The sequence below is a fragment of the Betta splendens genome, chromosome 5, assembly GCF_900634795.4.
Source record: "Betta splendens chromosome 5, fBetSpl5.4, whole genome shotgun sequence".
NCBI lineage: Eukaryota > Metazoa > Chordata > Actinopteri > Anabantiformes > Osphronemidae > Betta > Betta splendens.
The window spans coordinates 133,006-147,835 of NC_040885.2; the positions used below are offsets into that span (position 1 = coordinate 133,006).

Genomic DNA, 14,830 nt, shown 5'->3' on the forward strand with positions numbered 1-14,830 from the left:
ATATGTCATTTATAAAAAAAAATACAAAAACTCGCCTATATATTAGAGTACAAAGTAAAAATATTAAATACCTGCTCCTTTATAATAATCATGTTTTAATTATGTAAGTTAGTAGAGACATATTCAAACAGTCTTAAAGGAAAAAGGCAGTTCAATAAAATATTGACTTTGAGGGTAATTGTTATCCAACCAGTGAAATTGTTCTTGATTCATGTTTGGATATGTTAGAGTTGTATCTTTTACCTAAATATTATTAGTTGTGCTGAGTGATATTTCTTTTCATTATCTACTGTGAGCCAGCATTTACGTACAACATGAATACATTCAGGCTCAAACTGTTGGGAATCATTGTCAGGGTGGTACAATTGATACCTAGTTTAACCCAGCTATCTACTTTTTTGTTGCTCTCACAAAGTCTGAGAAGTTAATAATAACCAGCCTGAAGAATTCACTTTTAGCTGCAGGGTAAAGAAGTTTACTAAAGCCAAAATGGAAACGTTGCTGCAGCAGCTGGTAAGGTTGGATTTTTATTTACAATGTTCACAGGACGCGCTTAAAAAATATATGTTTCACAATCTGACACAATTTTTCCAGCTCTAACAAACTTTTATCCCTAGCAAAACATATACAGTATATATGTAACAGTGGTTGTATTTGAATTAGTCTGAGCTATTATTATATTAACAGTTTAGTCAAGTCCCTACTTTATATTTGCATAGTATACTATGATAATAAAACAGCAACATGGCTTTATGGGTATAAAACCCAAAAAAAGCTCTTTAAGTTGTGAACGGTTTCCTGATGTTTTGATCAAAGGAGACATTAAGTGTATTTTCTATGGTCTTAGTATTAAAATAATAATCAAGCTTTATTGATTAGGTTACAGTGAAGGCAGATGTGCTGATCAAAGTACATAGTTTAAGTTGATGATTTACTTCCCAGCAAATTTTCCAGTTTTCTACTGTCTGCCACAAACTACTGTAAAGCTGAAGCTCACATGCTCCTTTAGTTTCCATTACTGCTCTTGGACACATGCAAAAATATCATTTATTCTCAATTAAATTAATTTTTTAATTCCCATCAGCCTTGATATTCAACAGTGCACATTTAATATTATTGCTAAATATGTTTTAAGTCAACTTTCTGTTGCTCACTCTGCATTGCAGACGCGTGGAAATGTACTCTTTTTTATTATAATTGTGGGATTTGGAGGAAGTTTTCAAACTGGCTACCACATCACCGGCTTAAACTCTCCCTCACCGGTGAGAAACGCCTCCAACATTCTCTAGCACGTTGCATCAGATCCCTCATTCCATTCAAACTCTTAACCGCAAAGTGACCTTTATGGTTTCCACTGCAGTACATAAAAAGCTTCATCAACAGCAGCTGGTCCGACAGGTACCAAAAGCCACCACCTACAAAGACGGCGACGATAATCTGGTCTCTTATGGTCTCCATGTTTGCTGTTGGTGGGCTCTGCGGGGCTCTGAGCATCAACTTATTCTCAGGGAGGCTGGGAAGGTGAGTAAGTGTTAAGCCCTTCAGCCTGACTAAACATGTATGAAATGATCTCTGTTTTCTCTAACCAGAAAAAGGGCCATGATATACAACAGCATGATCTCCATCATTGCTGGGGGGATCGTGCTGGCGAGTAAAGCGGTCGGGTCTTATGAAATGGTCATCGTGGCGAGGAGTCTGTATGGGTTCTCTTCAGGTAAGCCAGCAGGATATATTGATGACAGTGGCTCAGTTTTCACAAAGTTTGAAATGAAACCATGAAGTGCTTTATTTTGAAGGAACGACCACAAACATAAATGAAAGTCACTTCTCTATTTATCTGCATTTCATTTGCCGTCTGTCTCTTCCGCTTTTAATAAATATTGAACTACGAATCTTATTATAACCTAACTTTATCTTACAGGCGTGGGACTAAGCCTTCACCTAATGTACGTTGGTGAGAGCTCACCCCGAAATATACGAGGCAGAGTGACCCTGACGGTGGCGACCTTTTTGTCTCTTGGCAAATTGTCTGGGCAGTTTTTTGGATTAACGTACGCACTTTGATACATATGCCAGCTCAGCAAAAAGAGTTTCAACCAATTATTAGAAAATGCAAACGATGCATTTTTTTCTGGTAGAGATGTTGGAAGTAAGCTGTTGCCATTACTCTGTGTTCCTCAGGGAGCTCTTCGGTCGTGAGGAGCGGTGGCACATCGGCCTCTGTGTCCCGGCATTTTTCTCAGCGCTTCAGGTTGTGGTGTTGCCCTTTCTTCCTGATGCTCCCAGATACTTATACATAGAGAAAGGTGATGATGAAGCCTGCAGAAAAGGTCAGTGTAGCTCCCCACAGCCACTACTGGGCTAGATAGGAACATTTAGGTACATTTTCCTTCTTCTTGTGTGTATGAACGGTCTGATTACAGCTCTCCAGACTCTGTGGGGCAAAGGCGACTACCGGCAGGAGATGGACGACATGTTGGCCGAGCAGGCGGCCGTGAAGGCGGCGCCGCCGAAGAGTCCGCTGCAGCTGCTCAGAGATGGGAGCGTGCGATGGCAGCTCGTCACCATGGGCGTCATCTACAGCTGCAACATCCTGTCAGGCATGCCTGCGGTCAGCACCGGCTCATATCAGCACAATAAACTTTACAGCAGCTCAGGCTATAACCAGCGTTTCCATTCCTTCCCAGATCAGCGTTTTCTCTTTTGACATCTTCCTGGAGGCAGGTATACCGAGAGACAAGATCCCCTACATCATCGTTGGTCTCGGACTCTTTGAAATCTCCTCCTCAGTTGTCTCTGTGGGTAACTCCTTCCACTTATTGTTCATCTCTTCGAATTAAAAGTCTCTCCACTGACGAGGCGCATGAATCTCTTTTTATTGCACCCTCTCAGGGTTTCATGGTGGACCATACGGGACGGAGGCCGTTGTTGTGCGTGGGTTACGGTGTCTTGTCTGCCCTCTGTGTGTCGGTCACAGTCACACTGAACCTGAAGGTAAAGTTATTATGTGAGGTTATGAGTTTGTATTTGCATCTATCAACAACCACATTAAATATACTGTCCTTCACACAGGACGCCAGCTACTGGGTTCCTTATGTCACTGCCGGTTTGATTGTCCTCTTCATCATCAGCTTTTGCGGAGGACCTGGTAAACTCTGGTTCGCGACACAATGCTGCTGTGTGTAGCTCCTTTGTTCAGCCTCTGCCTCGTCTTCCAGCGGGAGCCACAGCAACCCTCAACAGTGAGATATTCATCCAGTCCCATCGAACTACCGCGCTGGTCCTGGTAGGAATGCTGCGCTGGACCATGTTTGTCTTTCTGGGCCTAACCTTTCCATTCCTCATTGTGAGTATAACACATAACTACAGCTCATTCAAAAAGCAGGAGGTCTTCACGCCTTGTGTCTTCCATCCCAGAACGCCCTCAACGCTTACTGCTTCGTGCTGTTTTCCTGCATGTGTCTGCTGGGTTGTCTCTACACCTTCTTTGTTCTGCCTGAAACTAAAGGCAAGACCCTTCTGGAGATTTCAGAGGAATTTAAAAATATCACCATCTGTCAGAAATCCGTCTCAGAGGAAGTAACGGAGAGCAAATTGTGAAGCTGCACAGATTCAACAGCACACATCTCATCATCAGATTCATCTCACTTCAAGCCCAAGATGATTGAAACAAGCTGTAAAACTCAGCCCAGATGTCTGTTCCTCGGTCGGTGCCAGGTTGCCCTCCAGGTTATCCATACCTGACACCCATTTAACTGCACCTGTGGCTGTAATGTTTTTGTCACCAAGAGGTCAGCGGCTCCATTCCAGCCGCTCTGCAGCAATAAATCATCCGGGTTCTGCTTTGTGTTCTTTGACCACTGCAGGGAATAAAATTAATGGAAACTGTCCCACAAAATCACACGTCATCTTTTTCTTTTCTCTGCATCCCAACCTGTTGACTGAGGTTGAAGACATGATGGTGACCTTGCTATTAATCAGCACAACAGTACTTTGCTGAAGTACTGCAGCTACAAGTATAATTATTGCCTAAATGCTTCTGTGATTCAGCCTGAATTATTTCTACATGTACTTGTACATGTACATGTTTTTTCCCTTTGTGTTCCTAGCATCATTAGTGTAATGTCAGTTCCAGCCTGTTGCTCCCATTCCTGCTTGGAATTGCTACCTGTGTTGAATAATATACACATATATAAGATAGGTCAATCCCTACTGCAGGACGTCCCAGGGACAATAAAGCTATTTAAGGATTTATATTCTCCCCTGGAGTTACTAAAGTCTAAACTCTGGTCTCCCTCTAAAGTAAAACATCAACACACCCCCTCGAGAATCATTAACCCAGGGAAGTGCATGTGTCCGGTCCCTAATGGGCCCTGGTGGATCTCATGCTTTTAATTTACTGACATGTCTGTAATGACTTAGGGACACCAACAGGCGGCGTTGTTAACCTGCTTGAGACGCACATAACTTGACTGATCGAGGCTTTACAGCGTAGATTCTAAAATACGTCTGTGTCCCTTTCCAGCTTTTTTTCATTTACAGATTTGAAAATTAATTGGTACTTTTATATTATAGAAGAATTTAACTAAATATTAAATGTAATACGTTCAAATGTACTTGCAATATATTTATCAGTATAGTTTGTATTAAATGTATTTATTGTTATACTTATATCCTATAAATTCAGTTTTACAATCCCTGTTTTAAGCTTTTATACATTTTTGCTGAAAAGCAAATCTTCTTGCAGTGATGAAACATCCACTGCAATAGAGCAGTAAACTGAACATTAATTTTTCTCTCGCCTGGCAACACTGCTGCAAATCAGAGGCGAGTGAACAGTTGGACGTGTTACTGATAAAATGAGTCATTGCTCAAGGGTACGTCCATCAGAGATGCTGTTCTGTTGCTGCTGTGTGAAAATTAAACCATATCAATGAACAGGCTGCAGATAAACATCCACCAGCTGATTGAACTGAGCAGCGAGTCGGTAGCAGATCTACTTTGTCTAAGTTGAGGAGAAAGATGAGCAGATGTCAGGGGAAGTAACAGGCTGCACTCTAGTAAACAAAGAGTGGAAGTCGAAACGACTAAAGAACTAAGATATTCCCAATATTAAAAAGCTTTTCATACTATGATACAGTTGCACCATGTATGTAAAACCATGAACTATGTGAGATCAATATATCTATAATGTAGAGTACATAAGGTGCTTCATTCAACTGAAACCACTTCAGCTTCAGCCGCGTGGTGAGCTACATACGTGAGGCTATTTGCAAGTGCAAAATATCTTTGGGACAAGGTTCGCGTTCGTCAGTGGTCTGTAAGGATGTCTCAGAGCTCTCGTTTCGACTTCCACTCTCTGTTTATACGTGTTTAGTTTGCTCACGGCTCTATTGTTCAGTTGCAGTTTATACTTTTGTCGTGTTTAGCCAGAGCAAAAAAAACTGTTTGAGCTCATGTGTGGTCCAACCTTTGTGTCGTTCAAACAGCTGCACTGGACTGCTAAACACCCCCACCATCCTATTAAAGGAGACCCCGGCCTGGGAAAACAGAGTTGGCATAGAAATACTAAATATACAACAATTAAAATACGTTTTTTTTAATTATACAAACAAAAGACTGCTCTGTGTGACAAGGTACAAAGAAAAAACAAATAGTACTAATAACTGAGCAAAACGTAGCAAAGATATCAAAGGAGCTGGAGGTTGAGGAAGTGAACACAGAACAGGAGACACGCAAGGACCAGGAAAGACACAACAAGCGACAGAAGACAAGAGGTGAGTATACTGTAAGTGTATACTGTACAGTGGCTAACGAGGGGAACACACCTGACAGAACACAGGAAACACACAAGAAGTCCTTTGCCACCTAGAGTCTTGGAGGAACAGATTGTAACATCTAATAATAATAATATTAATAGCGTAATGGCGTAGAGTAATAATAATATTATTAATGGCTTGTGCTAAAAACAATCCCAATGAAATGCTTAAAAAAACAATAATAATAGGAAACCTCTATGTATATACTGTATCTAATGATAAATAGAGAACATTTTGTGAATTTACCAGAAAAAAAGTGCAACGGTAATTTGTAGGTATTTAACTGTGTTGGCTGTGAAGTCACAGAGCTGCTCAGTCTCATTTACAGCTTCAGGAGGAACCAGTTCTCCCATTATGTCTGCTGAGTAGGCACGGAGGAGTTGGTGGGAGAGCGATGCATGAATGGACACTCACACCGCTCATGTGCTAAAACTAACGTGAAAGGCATCCTGCATTAAATCCCGCCTGCTGTGGTGATTTCGTACAGGTGGCGTGCAGATGGGACCCCTCCCGAGGCCTGAGCTCGTTAATGTGTCACAGCATGAGGGGGTGGTATGGGCCGATATCATGTGCCAGACGGCGCTGCCTGGCTGCGCGGCACCCAAGGTACCCAGCACGCCATCCTGCATCATGGTCGTGGCCCTCAGGTCGTTGGATCTGTCACGGATCTTCACCGTGCCACATGTCACACTGAGCAAATACTGGAAATGAATTGGTATTACCGTCTCTCTAGCCGTCTCTGTAGCTGACTAATGAGGATCCCCATAGTGAAACATTAGGAGTTTTAATCACTGCAGTGTGTGCGTCATAAGTCCTATTTAAATATTTCAACAGCTTGAACAAGTATCTGCATAACCTGGATTATAGGCAGACGTGAACACAAGCTGTATAAAGTGTGGACCAATCAGAGTTGAGGCCACTGGAAGGTTAAAGGTCAAGCTTAAGTGGGAGAGCATGCATTTTAAGATTAAAAGGTTTAGTCAAGGTCTAATACTCTCCATAACTGCTTACTATTATTACATGGTTTCTCTGCAGACAGTTGGAAAAAATTGAAAGAGAAGAGAAGAGAAGAGAAGAGAAGAGAAGAGAAGAGAAGAGAAGAGAAGAGAAGAGAAGAGAAGAGAAGAGAAGAGAAGAGAAGAGAAGAGAAGAGAAGAGAAGAGAAGAGAAGAGAAGAGAAGAGAAGAGAAGAGAAGAGAAGAGAAGAGAAGAGAAGAGAAGAGAAGAGAAGAGAAGAGAGGCAGATGGACAGTGGGCTTACTGTCACACAAAATTAACACATCCACCTCAGGAGAGGAATGAGCCCGTCAGGCCAGACAGTGGGTCTAACTTGCTAACAGAGGGGATTCTGTGGATGGGTGATCAGGGAGGAAATCTCCTGCTGACCTCCTGACCTTTACTGCAGTTTAAAATATCATGAATATAAACAGGTAGTGTTAGAACACAAGGCTTTCACACAGGGAGACTATGTACATTTCCAGTTTACTTTCATTTACTTTCATTTACAGTCCACACGTGCCTTTAGAGTCAGACTAGTGGACTTGTGTCTGTTGACCCTGGTCTAGTGCCTTGGTAATTGAGCACACATGATGAGGCTGGTAAGGCCTCAGCCACACGTCTCCCATTTACCTGTGTGTGTGTGTGTGTGTGTGTGTGTGTGTGTGTGTGGAGGTACTGGTGCTCCTGAAGTTTGCGATCCAGCAGTCTGTGTGCTGACACATCACCGGCATTGTTCATTTGCTAAGAATTGAATCAGGCTATTTCAGTTTGCTCAGAGCACAGCTGTAATTTGCTGGACCAGTAATTATGGCTTTTAAGTTCCCCAAAACTACTCAAACAGCATTGCTTCATAGCAGCTGTGTGTCTGGCCCTTCACACACACACTAACACGTGTGCGGCTGCTAATTAGACTGCAATGTTTTCGGACTGAAGAGGACGTCGACAAAAACATTTCACGGAAAGACAAAGTTTTTGAACTAATGCAAATGTTCAGCCTGTGTTAACAGAAATTAAGCCTTTTATTAGTCCTCAATACAAAACGAATAGAAACATGTTTACCTACAGTAATTGGCACTAAACATGTGTGTGTATGTTACCATGCATACCATAAGGGTCACAGGTTTAATATAATATTAACCGCGACACAAGACAATACAATTCTCATGATGTCATTTGAACAGTCCAGACTGGAAATTCTGTTTGCACTGGGTTAATCCTAAAAGTCATTGGCTTCTCAAGGATCTAATTTACTGTCAGAGCTTGGCCGACAATGTGACTGTCACAACTGGAAGCATCCGTGCAGCCTGAGGATTATCTCCCCACCAACCGCTACCTTGAATGTGGCACAGCCCAAGAAGCATATGGCTGCAATCTGTGGCACCCCTCACTGTACAACAACCATTTGCTTTTAATTAAACACATGGAGAACGCACACACACACACACACACACACACACACACACACACACACACACACACACACACACACACACACACACACACACACGGGTAAAGGTCTAGAAAGAAACAAACTGTTATGGACCAAGTTACTGGTGAGGTCAGCGAAGCTCATGTGTCAAGCACAATACGAGCCTGAGTTAGTGAGGCCAGATCGGCTTGTGTGTGTTTCTTTGTACGCCTCATTACACTTAGAGTCTGTGATTGCCATTGGTGTGTGTGTGTGTGTGATGTGGAAAAAAAGCAAAAGCTCCACATTTCTAGACCGATATCCTGTATCTCACGTTTATGCAGCTGGTATTGCAGCATCACGGCTGACTGAACCGGGAGTGCGTGGGTGGGATACGAACCTCCCACAGTAAGTGTTAGGACTCCTTAGAAGTTGAGATTAGGCGAAGCCAAAGAAGCGATGCCCATCATGTCAACAGCATTAGCGCTGTAAACGCTCATCGAGGCGCTGGCGTTAACACACCTTGTTCCAAACATATGTGTTTGTGTGCATGTGGATTATGGGGGCTAGGAGCAGTAATCCTCTGGCCACATGGACGTAGGGTGCAATCCAATTTACACCAGAACTCCGCTTAGCGTTTACAGATGCAACCTGTTATCCCACATATGCCAATATTTACACAGGTGAGGTCACAGAGGCCACAGTCGCACCAGTGGCCAAGAGATGCTCCACTTGGACACAGCAGTGCTTTAAATGAAATGATTGGATAATGGTACTTGTTCCATGGGTGCGTACAGGCGTGATTCACATTATACAAATCTATGACAAACATAAGATAATTCTGGTGTTGCAACATTATTTGAATATTCCCCCAAAGAAAGCAGATCATAATATAAGGCATCAGGTAAACGGATGGATCTATATTAATACTTAATATCATTTTGGTCTCGCTAGCCTGCTAATTAGCAATGTGCTAATGTCAATATGTTATAATATTTGGAAATTTCTCCATTGTGGGATGAATAAAGGTCTATCTTATCTTATCTTGTCTATCTTATACACTAATAATCACAGTGGTGCCAACCGTTAATGTTAGCTCCTCAGATATTAGCTGAGGAGTTTTACTCCAGCTCCAGCTAATGGAGCATGGTTGTGTTGTTGAGTCCATTAACATTTTGTCCTGGCCTTATAAACTCCATAAGAGTTTTTTTCAGTCAGATATTTTCAATAAGACAAATAGAGATTTGGCATTACAGAAAATATACAACTTTTACAGAGAAAGGCTGGAGCTCAGTAGTTTTGCATCAAACAACTTATTTATTTATTTATAAGCATGAGAAATCAGAAACGGGGCGTTAAAGTATGTCTTCCTAATTAAGTTGTGGTGAAGGTGCTAATTGAAGGAGATTGCCTGTAACTGCGATCCATCCTCTGGGAGACAAAACTGTCCCAGTCACCAGGTTTTAATAAGTAAATCTCTAGACCTTCGTCAGCAGTTTCCAACTTGTATAGACTGATGCAATAATAGCAGAACTACAGTGGCATCTGTGTGCAGGACAATGACGCTCTGTACGCTTGAGTGCGGCTGAGCTCCCACTCATTATCGTCTACGGATGAAGATCCAGTGGAGGGTGACTCTAATCATCCTATACACTACATTATCATTCATTTATGCATTAAACAGATGGAGGATTTGGCCGTCACACACACTGTTGTCAGTCTGTGACAATGAAGGAAAACCAGAAAAAAAACCTCAACTGAAATATTCCTTTATTCCAAAAGCAGGACCAGGTCAGCCAAATAAAACATGCATACGTTTGTCATCTCTACCTCTACATTATAGATATTTAATACATAAATGATTCTATCCATACAAAATATAAAAATATGTGAGGCCTCATTTACAACCATATTTACACAAACTTCCTTAACTTAAGTGAAATTAATAATTCATATATCTATGTACATACTGTGAGCTGGACACCATAGTACAGTATATGCTATGTCTAAGTCACGCTGAATGAAAAAGCTAAACGGTACCAAACGGACTACCTCGCACACATGTTTGCTCTAAGTAGTGATAAGAATTACTGCACGCCTGCTCTGGATAACTTTTAGGACTGCACGTTTGTAGCAGTGAGCCTCGATACTCAGGAGATACTTCAAAAACATTAAAATGAACAAACATGCAAACACTGGCGCTTTGTCACTGTTTACCAATTGCAATTCATCACTGACTGTCAATTACATGATATCCAACACTCAACAACACTGAATAAATGAACTGAGTTTGTTTAGGTGTTTTGTTCCAGGTGGAGAATGTTAACCTGCAAAACTTGGACTTTTTATTGAGCCAAATGTGGATTTTAGGAGATAATGCAATTCTTGCTTTTCCGGCGTTTGCGGGTGTGTAACTGTGCGCTGTGGCTGGGTCCTCCCATTCCCGTGTTGTACTTGTGGACGAGCTCCTGGCTGTTGAGGTAGCGCAGCTGGATCGGTCTGGGAATGGGCTCACCCAGAAAGTAGCCCTCGTCCTCAGACTCTGAGGATGAGGAGCAGGTTGAACACCAGTCATCGTCGTAATCGTCCCACGAGTACTGGTTCAGGCCAGTGCGCCGGCTGCTGCCTGGGTTCTGTAGCGTCAGGTCTGAGGTGGTCCTGGGGCACTGTCTAAAGAACTGGGGCTGGTATCTTCCCCCTCCTCCCATTCCAAATTGTTCCCTCGCGCTCCTCGGTGGCGGGAAGCGGTCGTAATCCTCCCGGACGCACAGCTGGGGTCTATCTTGGGGCCTCGCCCTTTGCTCGGCCACTAGGTGGAGAGCGTTTTCTGAGCGGGAACGTCGGGACCTCCTGGAGCGGTGGTGGTGATGCCGGCGCCTCTGCGGAGTCACCTCAGGGGTGTCCATCCGAACGCCAGCTCCCCTGCCGCCACTGCCTCTGCTGCCAACGCCACTCACCCTGCGCTCGCTGATGGGCGGCAGGCGGGAGGCGTTGGCGCTGCTCACTAAACTAACCCTGTCCTCCTCCTGAAAGGTGAAGCCAGGCGGTAAATGAGTGACGCTCACACCAGGGTCAGAGTACTGCAGTTTGTACTGGGAGGACCGCGGCGGGTCCATTTCCATGTAGGGCTGACTGGCTGTAAGGCTGTGAATGGACTCCGAGCTTCGAAACTGTACTGAAGAGTTGAGGGTGTCCATGTTGCTTTTCTCTGACACATTCATCCCAGAGTCTTTGCTCAGGTCCGGCATGGAGAAACGAGAAAGGTGCTCTTGACGCTTCCCTTGTCCATCTGCTGAGTTACCTAAAAAGACATGGAGCTGAGTTTAGCATCAGTCAACTATAGTTAGAGAGAAACACCCAAACTTGCAGCCGGGTAACAAACGCACATACTAAAACATAGAACTACTATGATACTCACCTGTGGCATTGGACAGAGCCAGGGACTCCATGGAGCCTCTTGGGGTCTGCTCTAGAGGGGTCAGTTGCTCTGTGAAGCTAAGTGCATTGATGGGGTTCCTGCTTCTTGCCACCTGGGTTGCTGATGAAGGCCCCGTGTCTCTCTCTCTGTCCCTCTGAAAGCCATGGAGGCTGATGGAGCGCTTCTCAGGGGAGAAGCCGTTGTGGTGCTGAGAACAATGGGAAACCTCGGTGAAGCTCTTCCTCAGTTTGGGCGGGTAGTACTCCTCGGGAGCCGGCGGCTGGAACCATGCCTCGTTCAGCGAGTGGCCCTTCATGGCTGAGATGGGGGGCCTTTTTAGAGCTCCGTTCTCCTTCACCCTGTGATCCTGCTGCTGACCGCTCTGTGCGGCGTAGCCGGGGTTATATGAAGTTCTGATATTGCACTGGCTCAGGAGCTGCAGCGGGGTCGGGTTGGGACTCGAAACCGATTGAGATTCATAATCAAAGTCATCGCCCGCCTGCTCCTGGTTCTGCCAGGCCGAGGGTTCACGGGTCAAACTAGGTGTTTGGCTGGAGAGACTCAGGAGATCCATCTGCAGAGAAAGTGGGTCCACCTCGCCTGAAAACCTCTCCGCTTGTCCTCCTCCTCCACCTCCATTTTTCCCTGTCTTGGAGCTGCGTCTGGACTCTCTTGTGGAACGAGCACTTTGAAAGGCAGAGTCAGAGGAGTCTGAACCATTAGGTTCCTCCCCCAGGCTGCAGGAGCGTGAGCAAAATATTTGGCCGTGCTTGGGCAGAAAGGGCCGACCCAGAAGAGAGCGTTTGCAGCGGGCGCAGCAGAAGCATCCCTCGGTGGCATGCCAGTGCTGCCCGTCATAGGTCATCTGGCCTTGATCAATTCCTGAAAACAACACATGACACCATTTTATGGAAAAGGATAGCTCAAAGTACAATAAAAAAGGCTTTAAGCTCCTGAAATCAAATACTGCTTTTTGAGAGAGTAGCAGTACTTTAGAAGCTGCTTGTTTAGTTTAAAAAATGAGCTAGAGGCTGTAATTTAACGGCACTTAGGGGCAAACTCATTATGGAGGCATTCTATAAAGACGTTGCAATTCGAGTAGGTTTCCAGTTGTCGCAGGGGGAAAGAAAACCAGCTATTTGCTAATGGCTGCCATCTGGTACGAGCGTGTTTACCGATGGTTTCAATTTATAATCAGTCGTGCTCTTTAGCCAAAGACTTCTGAGTCCCGTCTGACAAATAATTACTGAGCAAATTTGTTGAGAGGTTGTTGAAATCACACCTGGGCTTCATGTCAGGTGACACGTTCGACACACCCAAGGACACACACCCACACACACACACCCACACACACCCACACACACACACACACACACACACACACACACACACACACACACACACACACACACACACACACACACACACACACACACACACACACACACACACACACACACACACACACACACACACACACACACACACAAAGCCAAGAGGAGCTAACATGAACACTTCCCACTGGAATACTCTAATTTATCCTCACAGTGGATTTTCCATTTACGCAATCTCACAAAAAATAAAAACACAACTGATCCTTGGGGTAAAGAGCTGTTTGATATGTTCATGCATTTACTCCATATTGTGTATCATATTAAATGATGTATAATGTACATATAAAACAGAAAACGTCAGTCAGTGTTATCAGATGCAACCTGCATGGACAGGTTTCCGTCAACTGTGTACAAGTGGACACTACGGTTTAACTCAAGCTTTTTCAGCATGATGCTGCCTCCACCATGATTCACTGATGGGATGATGTGTTTGTAATTATGTGCAGCGTCTTCTTTGATGGTCAAAGAGCTTCATTTTGGTTTCATCACACCATAAAACCTCCATCCAATTGACTTCAGGTAATTACTATGCGCTTTAAATTAATCATTTAGATTCTACAGATCAGTCTTCACCTTTTCTGTTAATCATCAGCATTATTAATATACTCCAGATTCTGTTTGACCTGCAGGACATACCAATGTGTTCCCCGCAGGAGTCGCAGTACTCTGCGTAGAGGGACTCGAAGCAGGAGCAGCAGTAGGGCCGTCCCTCCTTCATAATGTAGCGCTGGCCCCCCAGCACCGTCTCGCACTCGAAACAGCAGAAGTGCCTCATGTGCCAGTGTCGCCCCTCCGCCTCGGTGCACTCGTCCGCGAAGATGATCTGAAGAAGCAGAGATAAGAAAAGAATATCGCTTATCACAGGTCCTTGGAGGTAAAAGCTGGGCTGAGTTATAACTTTGTGCTGAGTGACAGGACAAAGGCCTGGGTCACCTTCCCTCCCCCTCTACATGCAGCACTCTCTCCTATGTGGGAGGAAAAATGTTTGTGTGGAAATTTAGATGGTGCATTTACTTTTCATTATGCTGCTGTTAAAACACTGGCTGCGTTTTAACAGCAGTGCCCTTGTCCCCGATTGCAGAGAGACTAAGTCAGTGTCACTATATTACATACTGGACGCTGACCCCATTAGGCACATGTTAAACGGTGGCAGCTACGTGTCTGTGGGTTGCACGGACCTCGTCGCAGGCAGTGCAGCGCGGCTTCAGCCTCTCGGCGTGGTGCCGTCCGCAGTAGATCTTTCCCTCCTGGTAAAAGTAGATGAGGTCCACCAGGAGCTCGCTGCACATGCTGCACGCGAAGCAGGCCGGATGCCAGCACATGCCGTGTCCCGCCCGCGACGCGAACACGGCGATGTCGCCGCCGTTTATCTGGCCGCCGCACTGGAAGACAGGAAACGGGTTGAGACGCTGCTCTATTTCTGCTGAAGGCCATGAACTACACACAAAAGCTTTGCATTTTATAAGAATGATGTGGCGAAAGAGAGACTTCCAACGTTCTGCTGATACAAACAATGACAAAGCATGAATTCAAAAGACTTGTAGTTTTTGGTAACACAAAGCAACACAACATTACAGCTGCCAACTAATCTGTGAACTATTTGGTGAGGAAAATCTAAATCCATACTGCTATAAAAGGTGAAGGTTGTAAATTGAGTCTCTACTAATGTTTTGGAAAAGAACAAAAAGGGAGGGTAAAGGGTAAAAGGAAGACTAAAACAGCCAAAGGTAAAGACGCCAGAAAGATAAATGAGAGGAAGACAGGAGGGGAGGTAATGTAGGTAAAGAAGACT

At 44.3% G+C, this 14,830-nt stretch overlaps 2 protein-coding genes across 3 annotated transcripts in view; one reads left to right on the forward strand and one right to left on the reverse strand.

Annotated features, from left to right (window-relative positions):
• The first annotated feature begins 489 nt into the window (after positions 1-489).
• On the forward strand, positions 490-4,329 carry slc2a9l1 (solute carrier family 2 member 9, like 1). The gene is made up of 12 exons (XM_029150883.3): positions 490-513; positions 1,167-1,262; positions 1,361-1,521; positions 1,590-1,714; positions 1,922-2,051; positions 2,182-2,330; positions 2,424-2,611; positions 2,688-2,798; positions 2,893-2,994; positions 3,073-3,148; positions 3,219-3,346; positions 3,418-4,329. The coding sequence occupies exons 1-12, from the start codon at positions 490-492 to the stop codon at positions 3,598-3,600; spliced, it is 1,473 nt and encodes a 490-aa protein (XP_029006716.1). The 3' UTR covers positions 3,601-4,329.
• A 5,650-nt stretch (positions 4,330-9,979) lies between these two features.
• prickle2b (prickle homolog 2b) overlaps positions 9,980-14,830 on the reverse strand; it is a 60,997-nt gene continuing 56,146 nt past the window's right edge. For both annotated transcript variants that reach the window (XM_029150691.3, XM_029150692.2), the window contains 4 exons: positions 14,217-14,420; positions 13,675-13,861; positions 11,645-12,526; positions 9,980-11,527 (listed from right to left, as the gene is read on the reverse strand). In XM_029150691.3, the coding sequence (XP_029006524.1) occupies positions 10,593-11,527; positions 11,645-12,526; positions 13,675-13,861; positions 14,217-14,420 (2,208 nt within the window). In that variant the 3' untranslated portion in view covers positions 9,980-10,592. The remainder of the gene's footprint in view (positions 11,528-11,644; positions 12,527-13,674; positions 13,862-14,216; positions 14,421-14,830) is intronic.